The 20,167-nt window shown below is 37.5% G+C and overlaps 2 protein-coding genes across 2 annotated transcripts; both read left to right on the top strand.

Moving 5' to 3' along the window:
• Positions 1–2,441: 2,441 nt before the first annotated feature.
• On the top strand, positions 2,442–3,381 carry LOC132048842 (uncharacterized). The gene is made up of 3 exons (XM_059439527.1): positions 2,442–2,699; positions 2,766–3,015; positions 3,134–3,381. The coding sequence occupies exons 1-3, from the start codon at positions 2,442–2,444 to the stop codon at positions 3,379–3,381; spliced, it is 756 nt and encodes a 251-aa protein (XP_059295510.1).
• A 4,087-nt stretch (positions 3,382–7,468) lies between these two features.
• Positions 7,469–8,327, top strand: LOC132048840 (uncharacterized). Its single transcript, XM_059439526.1, has 2 exons — positions 7,469–7,818; positions 7,925–8,327. Exons 1-2 carry the CDS (start codon positions 7,469–7,471, stop codon positions 8,325–8,327), a joined length of 753 nt encoding a protein of 250 aa, XP_059295509.1.
• The last annotated feature ends 11,840 nt before the right edge of the window (positions 8,328–20,167 follow it).

Below are 20,167 nucleotides of genomic sequence, written 5' to 3'. Positions count from 1 at the left end.
ATCGGAAGCGGCATGTGTGTTGGATTGCATTATTTACTTAAAGATTGTTTTGAGACTTCGTGTGCGCATTTTTGTTTCTTCTAGCGATTTGTGTATTGAGTTAGATTGTGATTTCTTCTCTCCTAAATTAAATTATGATTATGATTTGTTACCACCTTACATACTCGACATTATCCGTATTGACGTCCTTTTGCACGGGACGCCATTGCGTTCATGCTCGCGACTGCATTGTTTAGCGAGGTTAAGTGTATAGCTAGAATGCTTGGACGTCGTTTGGGATTGCAAGTTCCACCTCATTACGGAGTCAAATGTCCGAGTCATGTATAGATATGCATAATTATGGGTATGTCGGGGCCACATCCCCGACTCATAATATTCGGTTCACTTCTTAGAGACAGATAGTGTCTGTGGTATATTTGTCGAGATGCGGAACAAAGTGATGTCGATTGAGTCATTTGTGGATTTTAAAAGAGTATGTATTTTAGATGATTTCAATTGGTTTAAAGTACTTATTTGATTGAAAGTTTTCATAATCGTCATAAAGATAATGATTTCTATTTAGAAAAGTTTCATGTTTTTAAAAGTTTTTGAAATGACAGGTTTTGATAGAGCGAATGTCTAATGGTTCGCTCGACTCTGATGAGAGTCGGGTGCCCGTCATGCCCTACCATTGTTAGGGTGTGACATTCGTAAACTTATACCAAAGCAGTGTGAATTGAAGGGAGAGTGTCCTATAGGAAACATTCTGCATAGGTATGTGTTGCTTCGTCCAACCCTAGTTGAAGACTATGTGAACCTACTATCGAAGCCTGCTTTTTATATCAATCATCAAAATTGATGGTATCCGATGAGAACCCTCAAGTGGGATCCTTGGTTTGATCCTGATGCTAAAACAAGCATTGCTATTGCATGGATATATTTCCCTTATTTGCCTCCAAAATTTTTTGTCAAAGAAGCTGTGTTTATGTTAGCTTCAGCAGTAAGGAAACCATTGCTAGTGGATATGGCAACAAAGAATCAAACCAGGCCTAGTTTTGCAAGAGTTAAAGTAGAAGTGGACTTATTGAAAGATTTACCTCAAAAGGTAAATATTGGAAAGAGAAAGAAGATCACTGGTGAGATTATTGATAAGTGGATTGAGATTAATTATGATCACCTGCCAAAGTACTGTAAAACATATAAGCTACAAGGACATAATGAAGTTGAGTGTTTCAAGCTTCATCCTGAATTGTATCCAGTAGATGAGGAAGAAGAGGTGAAGGAAGATAGTAACAAGAAGAAGTAAAAAAAAGAAGCAAGATACTGATTATATTGATGGTTCTATGGAGAAGAATGATCACAAACTGGGACAACATACTGGAGAGAGTTCAAAGAAGGTGGAGGAGAAGAAGAACACAAAAGAAGACAGAAATCAGAAGGAACAGCTCCCAAGAAAAAAAAGATATAAAGGGAAGGAGGGGAGGGGGGGCGGGGGTATAAAAAACCAGTTAAGGGATGGAAAGCAGTAGCAGATAATAGAGATAATGGAGTGAAGGCTAACAATGATGGGAATATTACAGGTATTGCTACTAATAATATGTTTGGTGCTTTGGCTGCTAATGATGGTGAGGAACATGATGATCTTAACACTGATCATGAAAATGTAGTAAAAGAACAAATTTCAAGCAAGGAGATTGTTAAGACAATAGCAACAAAAGAGAAAGAGACAGCAAAGCCATCGGTTGAGGCATCGTTTGGGAAGCAAAGTAAAAAAAGGAGGTGAACATAGTTTGGGCAAGGTGTTTCCTGATATTCAAGTGATAGGCCAAGAGACACTACATGATGGTTAAGGAGTAAAGGCTTCTGATACTCAAGAGTTTGGTCCCGAAATACAAGTGAATGGGTCAGAACTACTGAAATGGCAGGATCCTTTGGGTGGAAAAACTAGTAATGAAGAAGATGTGGAAAGCTGCACAAAACATTCTAGTTCTGTGTCCACAAATATGATTCTTGATAAGCCTTTGGTTGTGGAGGAAGCATCTTTTGATCAGCTTGAAGTGGAGAGTAAAGGAGAGGATGTTGATAAAGAAGAAGATCCTAATACTTTAGATCCAGGAAATTCTTCACTCCAAGTGATGCATACTGAAAAGTTAAAATCTGATGAGATAGGCAATGATGAGCAAAGAGACATAATGGCGGATGAGTCATTGGATCCTAATATAGAGTAGATTTCAAGAGATGGAGATTTATCTCCTAAGAAAATTAGTATCTTAAAAAGTGGTAAGAGGACAAATCATAATGGTGTGCCATTTCAATTTACTACAAGGAGTAATAAAAACAAGCCTCTCAGTTCTCAATGATAGACAAGCTATTATTTTGGAATATTAGATCAGTAAGCACTCGAAATTCTTTTCGAGGTTGGTGATTTACATAGGAGGCATCATTATGTAGTTATAGCAATTATGGAACCTTTCCAAGAGCCTGAGGTGATTGAAGAATACAGGATAAGGTTAGGTGTACAAAATGCAATGATTAATGTGTCAAAGAAGATCTGGTTATTCTGGACTGAGGAATGGCACGCACAAGTTATAGCTGATTCAGTGCAGCATGTTACTTTCAAGCTATCTCTTGTAAATCTACAGTATGAAGCATATGTTACTGTTGTCTATACTAAATGCAGTGGTGCAGAGAGACAGGAATTATGGGACTCAATTGGACAGGTGGCCCTTAATGTTCATGTGCCCTAGATAGTTGGGGGTGACTTTAATGTTATTCTCAAACCTGAGGAAAAGTTGGGAGGCCTTCCAGTTCATCACTCAGAAACTGCTGAATTTGCTCATTTTGTTAATAATTGTGGTTTGTTGGAGCTGAAATTCTCTGGGAGCAGATACACTTGGTGGAATGGTATAATAGAGGAGGATTTCATATTCAAGAGACTTGATAGAATTCTGGGCAATCAGGAGTTCATGGATTTATTCCCATCAGCTGAAGTTGTTCATCGGATTAGACATAGTTACGATCGTACTCCCTCTCCATGTAATTTGTGATTCTCAGACTGAAGTGGTAGTTAAGCCTTTTAAATTCCTGAATTTTTGGACTTCTCACCCAAAGTTCATGGAAGTGGTGGAAAACAACTGGTGTTTGGATTTTGCAGCTAATCCTTTCATTGAGTTGCATGCTAAAATGAAAAAGGTAAAGCAGGCCTTGGCAGTATGGAGTAGGGAAACATATGGCAATATTTTCCAACAGATTTCCACTATGGAGGATGTCATCAAAGTGAAGGAGCTACAATTTGAATTGAATCCCTCAAGTCTGAATAGAGAAGCTTTGCACAAAGCTCAGGCTGATCTTAATAGATATTTATGCTTGGAGGAGGAATACTGGAAACAAAAGTCCGCATGAGGTGGTTCAAGGATGGAGACAAATACCAAGTTTTTTCATAATTATGTTAATGGAAGAAGGAGGAAGCTGGCAGTTCATACTATACAAAATAGGCAAGGGGACTGGTTAAACACAAATGCTAATATTGGACAGGAAGCTGTTTCTTTCTATCAAGACCAGTTCAGGCAAGAAGCAACATCAGGTGATTATGAGATGATTAAGAAGATTCCTAAGGTGATCACTAATGCACAGAATGAGGACTTCACTGCTTTAACTAGTGATGAAGAAGTCAAGAATGCAATGTTTGGATTAAATGGAGATAGTACTGGTGGTCCAGATAGTTTTTCAGGCCATTTCTTTCAAAGATGCTAGAGTATCATAGGTGGAGATGTAATTAATATGGTAAGGGCCTTCTTCTATGGTCAAGAACTGCCAAGATGCATAACTCACACAAATCTTGTACTGATTCCAAAAAAGGAGAATATAAACACCTTTGTTGATCTGACACCTATCAGTCTAAGCAGTTTTGCTAATAAAATCATCTCTAGAGTTTTCCATGAAAGAATTGTTCCATTGCTGCCTGCTAAAATATCAACCACTCATCGGTTTTGTTAAAGGTAGGAGCATTGTGGGTAATGTACTATTGGCCCAAGAGATCATCAGGGATATTAATAAGAGAAACAAACTACACAATGTGGTGGTAAAGCTTGACATGGCAAAAGCTTATGATAAAGTTTCATGGATATACTTAACTAAAGTGCTTAGATAGTGTGGTTTCTCTGAAATTATCATAGATATGGTTTGGAGATTGGTATCAAACAACTGGTACTCAGTATTGATTAATGGGCAATCTCATGGATTTTTTAAGTCATCAAGCGGTTCGAAGCAAGGTGATCCACTCTCTCCAACACTGTTCATAATAGCTGCTGAGGTTTTGGCCAGAAATTTGAATGACTTGCATGATGATCCAGCATTCAAGGGTTATGGTATGCCAAAGTGGAATCCTTAGATCAATCATCTGTCATATGCAGATGACACAATCTTATTTTGCTCAGCAGATCCTGTTTCTTTGACAAAGATGATGAAGGTGCTAAGAAACTATGAGAAAGTGTCAGGTCAGCTGGTAAATAATGAGAAGAGTTCTTTCTACTTGCATGAAAAGATCCCATCAACTGTTGTTTGTAGAGTAAAAAGGAAAACTGGGATGAGGAAAGGAACTTTTCCATTTACATACTTGGGATGTCCAGTCTTCTATGGAAGAAGAACGATAGTGTACTATGAAGGTTTAATCAAAAAGGTGATGAATAGAGTAATGTCTTGGCAAAATAAGCTACTGTCATTTGGTGGAAGGTATATTTTGATTGCTCATGTTCTGCAAACTATGCCAGTTTATCTGTTATCTGCTATGAATCCATTAAAAGGGGTGATTGAGCAGCTACACAAGATTTTTGCCAAATTCTTTTGGAGTAATAGTACAGGAGTTGAAGGAAAACACTAGGTTGCATGGGAGAAGATGTGTTTACCAAAGGAGGAGGGAGGTCTTGCATTTAGATCTCTGCATAATATCTCAAAAGCTCTTTTTGCAAAACTTTGGTGGAACTTTAAAACATCAGTGTCATTATGGGATGCTTTCATGGTTAATAAGTACTGCCAAAAACTTCATCTTGTTATTACACAAGCCAGGGATGAATCTCATGCATGGAAGAAAATGGTAACTATAAAGGAAGACATTGAGCACAATATATGGTCGCAGATCAAGGCAGGTACATCTACTTTCTGGTTTGATAACTGGACAAGACAAGGGGCATTGTTTTTTATGGATAATGAGCACAACTTAATGTGCAAGTTTAAACATAGAAGGGTTGCACCTGCAGCAAGTCATAACACTTTGGTGGACAGCTCCTGCATCACACAAGTTGCATACCATCTTTCAAGCCATTCCTGTTATCCTAGTATGGGAAATATGGAAAAGGAGAAATTCTATCAAGCATGGGAGGAATACTACATACAGCAGAATGGTGTATCAAGTTCAGCAGGCCATATATAAGCTAGTTCAGGTGAAATATCCATGGATGAGGAGGCTTCCACCAGACTGGCCTTCTATAGTGGAGATGCTCACACAATATAAGCCAAGGCTTCATGTTCATAAGGTGGTATGGGAATTGCCACAGCATGGCTTCAAATGCAATACTGATGGAGCCTCTCAAGGGAATCCAGGACTTAGTGCATATGCATTTTGCATAAGAGATGAAAGAGGGGATCTTGTGTATGGTCAGGCCAAGAAACTAGGCATAGCTACTAACATGGAAGCTGAGACAGTAGCAATATAAGAGGCTATTCATTACTGTTACTCTAACAATTTCCAGCATGTTCAGGTTGAAACTGACTCACTGGCATCGAAGAGCATTATTCAGGATGTATGGAAAATACCTTGGCAGATAGTGGAGAGGGTAGAGTTGATGCAGCACAGAATAAGGCACCTGAACATGGACATCAAGTATGTTTTCAGAGAAGACAATCAATTAGCAGATTTTTTGGCAAACACTGCTTTTCAACATGATGAGTTGCTGCGGTTTCATAGTTTTTAGGAGCTACCATCCATGGGAAGGAATATTATAAACATAGACAAGTCACAAATTCCATCATTGAGGATCAAAACAAGAAAGATTCAGCATGCTTAGAAGGATATATAGCTATAGGTGGTATTTTCTTTATCATAGTGTGAAACCATCTTGTTTGAGTATTCATCAAGATAGTTCAAGTTCTATATTCTTTTTTCTGATGTAGAAGACTTTTTTTGATTAATAAAAAACCAGAAGGCATGCCTTCTGGATATTAAAATAAAAAATAAAAAAAGTGGATTGAAATCAATTATGATCATATTCCTAAATATTGTAGAAAGTGTAAGTTACAAGGCCACAATGAACAAGACTGTTGTGTCCTGCATCCAGAGTTATGTCCAAAGGAAGAAGAAGAAGCATAGGAATCATCAAAAGATATGGAAAGCAAGGAGAAAGGGAAGGAGGTAAACAAGAAGGAGGAAGACAAAGAACAGGCCAACAGTGTGGGCACCCTTGATAAGGAAGTACATCAAAAGGCTGACAAAGGGGGTTAAGAATAATAACAAAAACAGAGGAGGAAAGCACAAACAAGAGAAGAGGCAATATTATGGTTGTTATAATAAGAATAATCAGGCTTGGAAACCAGTTGGCAAAAAGTCTGGTAGCAAGAACTTTGAGTCAGATAAGAAGAATAAAGTAGAGAGCAGCAACAAATTTGCTGCTCTTGAAAAAGAAGAGGAGGTGAAGGGAGTGATTGCTGACAATAAAGAGGAGGAGAAAGAAAGTAATATGCAAAAGTAGGTCTACAAGATGAATGAAACTGAGAGGAAAGAGGGTGCAGAGTCTAGCAACACAAGTGTGGAGAATGTAAACCAGAACATAATGAAATAGCAGTCAAATAAGACAGCAGATAAGACAGCACATAATGACAAGCAGAAGATAAGTGAATAACCTGATAAGACTGATGAAACAGCAGAAAAAGGTACACAATAGGAAGAGCCTTCACAAGTCAATGTAGAATCAGTGGGGCATGAACAAATCCATGAGGATGTGAGTGGTAGTACTAGTGTAGAACCTCTTCAAATCATGTATCCTTCTGAGGAAGTGCAAGATATATCAAATTTCCAGTTAGCAGTTCAAAACACAGAAAATGATAAGGAACAAGTTGATATGAAGCAGTTAAGGGAGTTGAGAGAGAAATATGAAGATGAATGTATGGAACAGAATATCAATAGCACATCTTAAGAGGCAGACTTATCTCCAAGGAAACAAAAAAACTTTAGAAGTGCTATAAGGAAAGCAAAGCTAAAAAATGTCTTACCTTTATAGGTGACAACAAGGAGTAATAAGATGCAGCAACCATCTCATTCCCAATGATAGACAAGCTATTATTTTGGAATATAAGATCAGTCAATACTCAAAATGCTTTTGAGAGATTGATTGATCTTGATAGGAGACATCATTACAAAGTTATAGCTCTTATAGAGCCATTTCAAAATTCAGATTCTCTGTAAGACTATCGAAGGAGATCGGGGTTAGAAAATGCTATGGCTAATGTGATATGCAAGATTTGGTTATTTTGGTCAGAAGAGTGGAGTAGCCAATTGATTGCAAATGAAATCCAGCATGTGACTCTAAAGCTCTATAATTCAGTCCTTCAGAAAGAAGTGTTACTAATTGCAGTTTATGCTAATTGTGATGCCATCAAAAGACAGGATTTATGGGATTATGTAGGACAGATTGTTGTAAATCACCAGTTACCTTGGATTGTGGGAAGAGACTTTAATGTTGTACTATCTGAGGAAGAGAAACAGGGAGGCCTTCTAGTCCGCAATAGGAACAACAGATTTTGCTCAATTTGTGAATATGTGTCGTTTAGTGGAGTTGAAATTTACCGGTAGTAGATTCACATGGTGGAATTGAATAATTGAAGGTGATTGTATTTTCAAGAGGCTAGATAGAATATTTGGTAATCAAGAGTTTATGTAATTGCTCCTATCCAGTGAAGTAGCTCATTTGATTAGAAATGGTTCAGATCATGCTCCACTTCATATTGTTTGTGATAGCAATGAGGAAGTAATCATAAAACCTTTTAGGTTTTTAAATTTCTTGACTAAGCATCACAGTTTCATGGAAATAGTAAAAGATAATTGGGAAATAGAGTTTGCTGCCAATCCTTTTGTAGAACTGCAAGAAAAGATGAAAAAGGTGAAGAAGGCCTTAGCTAGTTGGAGTAAAGAGACTTATGGCAACATCTTCCAACAAATTGCTACATTGGAAGATGTGATCAAAGTGAAAGAATTGCAACTAGAGGTAAATCCAACTGGGGTGAATAGAGAACAATTACACAAAGCACAGGTTGATTTGAACAGATATCTGAGCATTGAAAAAGAATACTGGAAATAAAAATCAGGCATGAAGTGGTTCAAAGAACGGGAAAGAAACACCAAATTCTTTCATTCATATGTTAAAGGAAGAAGGAAGAAACTTGTTCTACATAACATACAGGATAGCCAAGCAAACTGGGTGAACAACAATGAGCAGATAGGAGATTTGACTGTACAATTTTTCCAAGATCAGTTCTCTGAATAAGTGAGACCAACTAACTTTGACATGATTGACAACATTCCTTCTTTGATTTCTGCATATCAGAATGAAGCCTTAATTGCTTTGCCTAATAATAATAAAGTAAAGTGGGCAGTGTTTGGTTTGAATGGAGACAGTGCCACTGGTCCAGATGGTTTCTCAGGACAATTCTTTCAAACTTGTTGGCCGATAGTGGGGAATGATGTTACTAAAATGGTGAGAGCTTTCTTCTGTGGTCAAGAGTTGCCTAGATTCATCACACATACTAACGTGATCCTGATTCCAAAGAAGGAGGTAATCAATACTTTTGCAAATTTAAGGCCCATAAGTTTGAGTACTTTTGCCAATAAGATTATTTCAAAAGTATTGCATGAAAGGATGGTTAAGGTGTTATCTGGTATCATCTCTAATACTCAATCTGGTTTTGTAAAGGGTAGAAGTATAGTGGAAAATGTTTTGTTGGCTCAGGAGATCATAAGAGACATTAATAGGAGAAACAAATTGCATAATATTGTCATGAAGTTAGATATGGCCAAGGCCTATGACAGGGTCTCATGGATCTTTTTTTAACTAAGGTGCTTAGGAAATTTGGCTTTTCTGAAGTAATCACTAATATGGTTTGGAGATTAGTTTCAAATAACTGGTACTCAGTTTTAATTAAGGGGCAGTCTCATGGTTTTTTTAAGTCTTCAAGAGACTTAAAACAAGGAGACCCACTGTCTCCTACCTTATTCATTATTGCTGCTGAGGTTCTTGCTAGTAGCTTAAACAAGTTGCATGAAAAATCTGAATTTAGAGGGTATGGTATGCCTAAATGGAGTCCACAAATCAATCATCTCTCTTATGCAGATGATACTATTCTATTTTGTTTAGCTGATCCTAAATCCTTAAAGATGATGATGAAGGTTATTAGGGACTATGAAGCTACTTCAGGACAACTGGTTAACAATTCCAAGAGTTCTTTTTGTGTTCATAAGAAGACTCCTACAACTGTGATCACAAGAGTAAAGAGGAAAACAAGTATGTTTAAGGGTTCCTTCCCTTTTACATATCTAGGTAGTCCAGTGTTTTATGGTAGAAGGAAATGTTTACTTTGAGGATCTTCTTAATAAGGTGAGGAAGAGAGTTATGTCCGGGCAAAACAGATTTTTATCTTTTGGAGGTAGATACATTTCGATTGATCATGTTTTGCAAACTATGCTTATTTACTTGTTGTCTGCTTTGAACCCTTTAAAGGGTGTTATAAAGCAACTGCATAACATATTTGCAAAGTTCTCTTTGGAGTAACAATCTTTGGTGGTAAAAACAGACATTGGGTAGCATGGGAAAAATGTGTTTTCCAAAGAATGAAGGGGGCATTGGTTTTAGATCTTTGTATGATATTTCAAAGGCTTTATTTTCCAAACTTTGGTGGAATCTGAGGACATGTCCTTCACTGTGGGGATCATTCATGGTGAATAAGTATTGCAAAAAGTCACTTCCAGTCCTAGCTCAAGCTAAAGCGGCATCTAATGTGTAGAAGAAAATGGTTAAGGTTTGAGAAGACGTGGAGCACAATATATGGTGGTAGATTAAGGCTGGAACCTCTAGCTTTTGGTTTGATAATTGGACAAAGCTTGGTGCTTTGTACTTTGTGGTGCAGGATCAAGCAGAGGATGAAAAGGTTAAGGTAATAAACTTTATAGATGAAGGGCAGTGGAGCTTGCACAAACTAAGAGTTGTCCTTCCTGAAGATATAGTGCAATACATTGTCCAGAACATTAGCTCAGATATTCAACAGGCTACTAATGACCTTTGCTTGGTGGATGAGCAATAATAGTGGAGTTTTCAAGTCAAGAGTGCTTGGGATTTGATAAGGCAAAAGAAGAATGAATCATGGATGTTCACTGCTTTGTGGAATAAGAAATTGCCTATCAAAATTAATTTTTTCTTAAGGTGACCTAGCTCAAATTCCCTTAACTCAATTTTTGAAATTTTATCCATAACTTGAATTAATTTAAGCCCCATCATTGATCAACCACTTCAAATGTCTTTAAACGCTACTCGCCCATGAAGAATCACCTTTTGCCTTACTTGTCGAACCAGAAGGCCTCTAACCGTTCGCGCGATAATCCCCTTCATTCGATCAACTCAGCCGAGTAATAACACCAGTAGTAGAAAGATCTAACTGAATCTTACACAACAGATACAAGGCTCTCAACCCTAGTCTAACTTTAGATGCAACACCCAATAACCCTCTGAATACCAAACTTATATTGGCTCAACACTTGAGTTGCTTCTATTAGACAACCATTGGCCCCTATTAGCAGACGATATAACCAAATATACCAACTCATCACTGAACCCTTATGTCTATTCCATTGTGTATGACCGCAACATAACTCTCATATCAACTAGCTCTCGATTCAATGATCTTTTTACCATTCCTCCAAACACGACGACCCAGTGAACACTCCCTTTACTGAAGTATAAGGAACACAGCTGCACAATACCTTAAGTCTCCACTCGTCACAAGTAACCTTACTTTCCAATCTCGAACCGATAACTATTTTCCTGAAAGAACCCACAAACCACTAGCTCTTACTCCACCACCACCATATTGCAGCGTAGAACCCCAACTCAACTTTTCCCGACCAAATATGAAATCCACTCTCGTACAAATTGCAACCTTATCCTGACGAGTACGTCATATACCAATTGTTCCCTTCCTAATAGCAGAGATTGATCTATCTGAATCATCTTCCTTACGCTTCCATCCGATAACACAAAAAGTACTTTTACCAATATACCTTAAGAAATCTTACTTCGCTGCATGTTTTCCATAAAAGTCATCCTTTATGTCCTCATTCTCAACTTCTCTTCTTTATTACACGCAGTCACTATCACTTTGCAAAATTCGATGATCCTTACCAAACTTACACTCGTCCCCACATATCGACATCTAATACACTGCCACTGTTGAATCGTTGACCTGCCATTAGTTCAACCGTGCCATACAAACCATCATAATACCTTGACGATGTTGAAACTTTTCCCAAACCAATCATACCTCGAACAAATCAGTCTTGTTAAGCCATAAATGCACTTCTGAGACTTCCAAGTGACCCAACGCTGAAAACATAGAGATCATGTCACCCTCTATACCATCTCTCCCATTTCTCAAGAAAACCCCCATAATAAACTAGTCCTAACCATGATCCCACACAACTGAATCCTCAAGCCATAGCTAGAAGTTGAACTTGGTCATGCGTCCAAATCAGGATGACATATCTCGCACCATACCACAACACGTCATAGACAAACCGCTCGCATGAGAATTTAAGGATGAGTTCCCCTCATCCGTGAATATGACAAAGAAATTTAGATACTAATTTGAACTAGAACGGAAGGAATAAAAGAATTGGAAGTTTTCTAAATGTCCTATAGCCTCTCGCTGATAAGTACGGAGTTCATCATACCGATCCGTAAGACTCTACTAGACATGCTCTTGTACTTGTAAGACCGGGTAACCTAGGGCGCTGATACCAACTTGTCACGGTCCAAATCACAGATCGCGCTGGCAACTACCCAAATCCCACCTGCTAGGTAAGCCCCTCCCTTATTTAATCATTCAAATTAAGCATACCAAAAAGAAACAGAAGTATCTAAGCAATTTCCATATCATATACAAATATATGTGCGGAAATACAACAACTACCTAAGGAATCTGGTCAAGTCAAAGTACAAGAGCTACTAAGTATGAGCATAAGTCTGAATAATAAAATACATCAAGTCTGAACAATACTGTCTCGAATACAAGGGACAAGTATTATGATAGAAAGCTACCACAAATGATGCCTCAGATGTTGATGCTACCTCTGATGGTGCCTCTAGTGTTAATGCTACCTCAGATGGTGCCTCAGATGTTGATGCTACCTCAGATGGTGCCTCTGGTGTTGATGAAGAGTTTTTGGGTAGCGGATCGGAACATGATTCACCCTGGAAGCTCCAACTGACTGCCTCGGGAAACTCACTCACGAGGGCCTAATGTGAATCTATAACAAACTCTACACTTAGAAAAGAATGCAGCAAGGTAGCACCAGTACAAACAACAAGTACTGATAAGCATCATAGGCCGACTAAGATTAGCTCACGCATATAAAACACAAAATCAGATAAGATAAGCAGACAGGTACAAACATCCACACAGATCATAAATGATCAATAGCCGGGTCATAGCCTATGGTGAAGCATCTAAACACAAGTCTGCCAAGTCTTTCACTATTTTCTCATAATAGGCACAACACAAGTACAACCACAAATCCGATCAATAAATGTACAATGAAATGATGATATATGCAATGCAATGAGATGGATGTCAATGCGATGCAATGCAATGGATAATAACACAACCTATACATACATGCTCCGGATGGAATATCGACGTCTTTGCAGTCATGACCCGGGGGACTCATGGCGTCCATGTACCAGTCACTCCGCACAAAGCCCAAAGGTGACTTCCATAAAACTACCCAGAGATGACTTTGATATTCCACTTTCTATCATATGTTTCCAAAGTCTTTTTCCATCAATTGTTCCATAGTTCTTTCATTACGCTGTTTTTCCACAATATTTTCATCATGCATGAATGTATGAATTCAAGAATGAGATAGCAATGAAACTATGCCAATGAGTATGCCATGGACACTTAACCCAACAAGAATCCACTTTGAGATACTTCAAATTGCCCTTGAGACACTTTGGAGAAATAATTTTGGGAATGGGAAATGAAGGGTTTAACTTAAGCATTTAATGAATCTGGAACACCATCTTCCTCTATAGCGGATGAAGTCCCGCTGCCACGTATTCGCCTCAACGGAATACCATCCGCTAAGCCGTACCTAGTCTCGCTAGGGCGAGACATCACAAACTAGTAGTTTTTGGTTTTTCAGCAAGTTCTCCCCAAATTCCGACTATCACCCGAGACCTCCCAGATACAAAACGAATATGCACACACACGTAAAAACATGCTGCGTACTCACTCATATTCTCAAAATTCTCATTGGAGGTCTATTTGATCGGGTCAACCCTTTGTTTTCTCCAAAACAACTAGCATGAGACTTCGTATTTTATTAAATCAAAACAAGTCTGTACAGAAAATCAAAGAAAGCAAAAAATAGAAGAGAAAATAATGCAACAATGGCTCACAAAAGACTAGAAACTCTAATCTGAATAACTAAAAAGTGACAGAACTACTGCTGCTAATCCATTCTTGGTTTGATGCCATTTCAAATCACCTCAAAGCTTTCACCAGGTGTTTATGGAATCAATGAGCCAAACAAAAGAATCCTTCCACCTTGGATTAGGTTGTGGTTGTCAAGTTGAATTTCAAATTTAGTTTCTGTATAAGTATTGCCTAACTAGGTGATTATTATCAGTCAGCAATCATACCATATACTAGGCTGCTAATGAAGTTCTTCCAATAAGTTGAACTATAAGTTAATACCACACATTGGATAGAACTACTCTAGCAACCAAGTTGTAGAAATGAAGCTGATGACAAGCAGTTTTCAACCTAGTTGTAGAATGTTTCCTGCATGATACTATTTATGATCATGAATTATATCATACCATTTGTTGTTCAATTTGGTTATCTTGCTTGCAGAATCTTGAATCTGAAACTTGGCATTTGCAGTTTATTAGCATTTAGAATCCCTTTAGCCTCTCTTTGGAAGATCTTAATAGTTTGATATTTGAACTGTACCTGCAAAACGAACAACCATGTTAGTTAAAAAAAATTCTAGCTTATTGCCTTCTCTGAACACTTGGATAATCTGTATGTTTCCTATCTTCCTCCAGTCTTGGATTAGGTTCACCTCCATGCATATTCTCCAAGGAGCTTCCCACTCTTCATTCAGAACTTTAGTCATCAGAAGTGAATCTGTTTCCATTATTAGAGAAAGTAAATTGTTTCCAAAAAGATATGCCACCCCTTCAAGTATTGCTTTTGCCTCAGCAATAATGCAGGATGCTTCTGATATCATACTTGCCCATGCATGCACTAAATTTCCTTCACTATCTCTGACACAAAATCTTTGAAGAACTTTGACTTGTACTTTTCTTGTAAGCACCATCAGTGTTGCACTTAAACCAACCATCAGAAGGACTACTCCATGCTACTACTCTACTGACTATTTGTGGTTTATAATTCTCCAAAGACTGAACCAAAAGAGGCCAACTATATGGGATATCCAACCATGGGAACTTGATTCTAGCCAACTGCCATAAGTTCATATTAATCTCATAAATCACCTTATTTCTTGTCATAATCCCTCCATGAACAATAGTATTCCTTCTTTTCCATAATTGCCACATGATGATTGCAGAAGTAGCCTGATAAAGTGGTTTCAACCTAGCACCACATTTTACTGTCCACCATTTAGATCGTTTGCTTGATTTATCTCCACAGGAGGACCCTGTACACCTGCTGTTGAAGAGAAAACTTGCCACATATCTGATGCAAACTCACCTGCTAGAAACAGGTGAGTCATAGTCTCCTGTTGCGAAAAAGTACAACATTTGTATATGGATACCATGTTTATACCTATTCTTGCCAATACATCATCAACTGGTAGTTTTTTATGCCATACTCCCTATAAGAAAAAAGCAATCATATAGGGTAATCCCTTAATCCACAGAGGCTTGTAAAACTAGCTTTGTTGTTTCTTCTGTCTTACCAAATCCTAAGCACTGCTCACTGTGAACTTTCTTGTACTTGTTAATAACCAGCAAGCCTTGTCACTTGACATCCCCCTTTCCTTGATAACTAACACAGTTCTCATATGTTCAACAATTTCGATTAGAACTGTGGCTTAAAGCAGATCAAAGTTCCATGTTCCATCTGTCAAAACTTCTTCCACATATTCAATGTCTTCATTAACTTGAAAACCAGTAGGAATAACCTTGACCAAAGGACCTAATCAAGTCCAGTTATCAAACTAGAAGCTAGATGATCCATTCCTTGGTTCCCACCAAATAGCATGTTCAATATCATCTCTGGCTTCTAACATTTTCTTCCACAACTGTAAACCTCCTTTCCAGCTTACCAATGTAGGGATTTTTTTCTTGCAATATTTGTTCCACATGAATGTGGACCGTAAAGTGCAATTTGTCCTGAACCTCCACCAAAGTTTGGTAAAAAGAGCTTTTGACACATCAAATAAAGATCTGAATCCCATGCCACCTTCTTGTCTTGGATAACACATATTTAACCATAAGGACCAATGTCTATTTCTTCTATCTTTATTGTTACTATAATAGAATCTGGAAAATATTCTATGCAGCTCTCGAATTGTATGCTTTGTGGGAACCATTGCTGACAACAAGTACATTGGCATACTTTGAAGAACACTATTTATAAGCACAACCTTATCTCCATAAGACATCAACTAACCTTTCCAGTTCTGACTTATCTTTCACCTTTTTTATCAATTCATTGTAGTATGCTTTCTTCTTTCTGGTGTGAAAAATAGGACAACCAGTTATTTGAATGGGAATTCACCACCAGTGATTTGTTAAACCTTTTGAACTAAGCTTATTGCACTAGTTTTATACATGTAAAAACAACTCCTATCTCTGTTAATCATTTGTCTTGACATTTTCTCATAATTCAGCAAAACTCTCATTGCTAGTTCCAGGGAATACCTGTCTGCTAATGCAAAGATTATGCTGTCATCTGCATATGCCAGATGGTTAAGATCTGCACTCCGTTTAGGCATGCCAAAGCTTCGATACATTGGATTATCAAATAAACTGTTAAAAAATCTTGAAAGGACTTCTGCTGACAATATAAATAATAATGGAGATATAGGATCTCCTTGTTTGACCCCTCTAGTAGAGTGAAAGAATCCATGAGGCTGACCATTAATAATCACATAAAAAACCCATCCTCTTAAGCATTTTGATAAAAAACAACCAAGACACCCTATAATAAGCCTTTGCCATGTCCAGCTTGATGATTACATTTGTTGGTTTTCCTCTCTTTCTTATATCTATAACAATCTCTTGAGTTAATAGCACATTTTCAATAATGCTTCTTCCCTTCACAGAACCAGATTGATTTGGAGAGATAAGACTTGGCAGTATACTCTCCAATCTCCCATGTACAACTCTTAAAATAACTTTATTAATGAAGTTACTCAAGCTGATTAGCCTCATATCTGCATTCTTTGGTAACAACACCAAATTGGTGTGAGTAATTGATTTTTGAAGGGTATGGCCCTCATAAAAAGCTTTAGCCACATTGAACACATCTGGATCAACAATGTGCCAACAAGACTGAAAAAATGCATCTGCTAATCCATCTGGACCACATGTACTATCCACATTTGAAGCAAAAACCACTTGTTTAACTTCATCAAGACTAGGAACAGCAACTAAAATCTCATTATCCTCCCCTGACACCATAGAAGGAATATAGTTAATCAAGCTAAAATCTGTAGCTTTTTGCTCCTCGGAAAACTATTTTTTGAAAAAATCTTTAGCCTCATCAGCATCCTCCAACCAATCTCCATTTAATTTTTTTTTCACCTGCAATCTTTTCCTTCTGCCATTTACAAGGTTATGAAAGAATCTAGTGTTTCTATCTCCTTCAACAAACCAAGTAACATTAGCCTTCTGTCTCGTAATTCTTCTTCAAAGTGCAAGTATTTCTTAAGTTCAGTCTGAGGTTATTACAGCACCATTCTATTCAAAGGTGAAGGATCGTCTTCAAATAAACTTTCTTTGATCCTCACAATTCTTATCTAATAATCAACTGCTTGAAAATGTCTCCATAAGCTTCTTTACTCCATGCTGACATAATCCTTTTTATGTGCTTCAATTTCTGTTTAAATAACATAAAAAGATTTCCATTCAAGTTACTTGACCAGTTACCTCTGACTATAGTCAAGAAATCTTGATGTTCAGTCCAAAACTTCATAAATCTAAATGGTCTAACAAATGCTTAGCTTTGTTCTCCCAAAGATATAAGCAAAAGAGCATGATCTGAGCCTGTTCTTGAGAGGTGTTCAACTTCTACTTGTGCAAACCATTGCTAGAACTGCTGATTAATGAAAATTCTATCCAATCTCTCAAATATGCAGTCTGATCCTCCTCTACCATTCCACCAAGTAAAATGACTGCCTTTGAAACTTGTTTCCATCAATTCACAAGAATTTACACAGAATGCAAAATCTTCATAATCTTGAGGCTGAATAGGAATACCTCCAATCTTCTCTTCTTCATGCAACACTACATTTAAATCCTCTAGCTAACCATGGAAGATTAATTGAATCTTCCACTTGATAAATGTCATCCCACAGTTCCAATCTCTTAGCTTCATTACATTTAGCATATACTAAAGTAATAACCATAGACTTATTCTGATCAAGCAACACTAGTTTTAAAGAAATTTGCTGAGATGTATCTGATATAACTTCCACTTCAAACATAATCCTCAATAAAGTACCAAATTTTGCCATTGTTGTTTGCTCCAGCTAGATTCATTCCCAGTCTCCTCTTGAATTTATCAACATTTCTAGCTTGTTGGAATGGCTCCATCAGAGCTATGAAAGAGAATTTATGACGTATGTGCAACATTTGAAGCTTGTGAAAATCTTCTTTGAGTTCTGACAGACCTTATATTCCAAATAAAGGCTTTCATCGTCATTTACAATTGGATTTTGTAGCACCTCTCTTTGGCAGTACTATAACCGGTACTTTTGATTCAACTACACCTTCCTTCTTGCCTTTCTTACCACCCTTTGCTATAGATTTTGGAGAAGCATCTGCAGCTTTTATTGGAGATAATATATCTTGAATACTCTCATCTTGGTCTTCTAGCAAACCATTAACTTGAACAATTTATGTTAAGGGCCTCCTATCTTTATCTGATATATTATGAGAAATCAGATCATGTAAACTCCTCATTGGAGAGTGCTTCTTCAACATTGAAACTTGTCCTTTACTTGGACTGCTTCCCTTGTCCTTCTTAGATTGTACATCATCCTTACCAAGTTCAACTATTTGACTATTAGGAGGTTTTGGAGGATATCATTCAAGAACCTCCTGAGCAGTAACTTGAACTTCTGTCAAAGATTCCATCTCAGAATCTGCTTCACTATTCTTCTGATGCTGAGATTCTTTCACTGGTGATTGTTGAGATCCTGAGCCAATATCTGCTTTATATGTTTCTACTAGATCCTGACACCTATCTTCAAGAACCACATCTGTTTGAAGCACTTCGTCCTCAATAACATGATATTCTAATTGTTGCTTCAACTCTTTGTCAACTTGAACTTCACCTTCTTCTAAGCCTTCATGTAACTCTTCATCAACTCTGTCTCCCCACTTGGATGAAGGAAAAGGCTGAAGTCTAAGCTTCTCATCAGAAATATTATCATCCATATCTACACTACCATCTTCTTTTGATTTTAACTTCTCCACAGTATCAACAGCATCATTTCATCACTGTTTATCAAATCATGCTCCTCCACCTCTTCAAATGAAATCTGACCCTTTCCTTGTTCCTGAACAGCAATAATTTTGTCATTCACTTCACTCTTTAATTTGTGTTCTTCCTGATCCACCTTAACTATGTCATTCTTATCAACCTTTGAACTGTTTTGATCTTAGCTACATCCAACTGGATCTTGCACTGCATGACAGCTTTGTACAGCCTCCACTTCCTTCTCTTCTGATTGTATCTCATCCACATTGATCAAGGCCTCAAACTTATTTTGACCAGCAACTTCTGCCCCTACTTCATTAGCATTAATAGGCTTTGCATTCTTGAACTTTCCAGGATTCTTCTCTATTGTAAAAACTCTATCATCTTTGACAAGATTAAACTTGACTACATGTCCAAACATGGTACTAAATGAAGGTACAATCCTTTCAAGAGAATAAATATCATAAATTAAAATGGTTCAAGATATCAAGAAGCTTTCCAAAGAAAATTCAAGAATTTCACCATTTGGTTAATTTAATCATGAGCTATGAATCAAATATAAGTGCAAGAAGTGAGTTCAATACATAAGCTTATCCGCTTTACAACCAAGTACTTAATCAGAGAATCACCAAACCATAAAATAGTTCAGCCTACTAATATTTCAAATACCAAGTGTCAAGAAAGCCTTCGAAGCTTCAAATACCAAGTGTCAAGAAAGCCTTCGAATCTTCAAATACCAAGTATCAAGAAAGTTGTCGAAACTTCAAATACCAGGTACCAAGAAGGCTTTCGAAGCTTAAAATACCAAGTGTCAAGAAAGCTGTCGAAGCTAATTCATAAAACGTCATTCTGTTAGTTAATTTCTCCCAACACATACATCATGCCATCACATCAAGCACTATCAAATATCAAGAAGGACCGAAGCCCCTATAAAGAAGGACCGAAGCCCCTATCAAGAAGGACCAAAGCCCCTATCAAGAAGGGTCGTCACCCAATAATCAAGAGAATCAAGACCCATGTTGAAAGTGGCTTTCCACTCATACCCGAGAATGGACAAAAGTCCGTTATCAAGATGAAATGCAAATCCAAAGTCAAGATGGGCAAGATCCGAAATTAAGAAGGGTCGTCACCCCATAATCAAGAATGCAATAATGCTCAAGCAATCAGTATATGTGGGCGAATTAAGTCTTCT

This window comes from Lycium ferocissimum, chromosome 3 (assembly GCF_029784015.1).
Source record: "Lycium ferocissimum isolate CSIRO_LF1 chromosome 3, AGI_CSIRO_Lferr_CH_V1, whole genome shotgun sequence".
Lineage (NCBI taxonomy): Eukaryota > Viridiplantae > Streptophyta > Magnoliopsida > Solanales > Solanaceae > Lycium > Lycium ferocissimum.
Note: the sequence above shows the minus strand (reverse complement) of the source record. Positions and strands in the feature narration are given on the sequence as shown.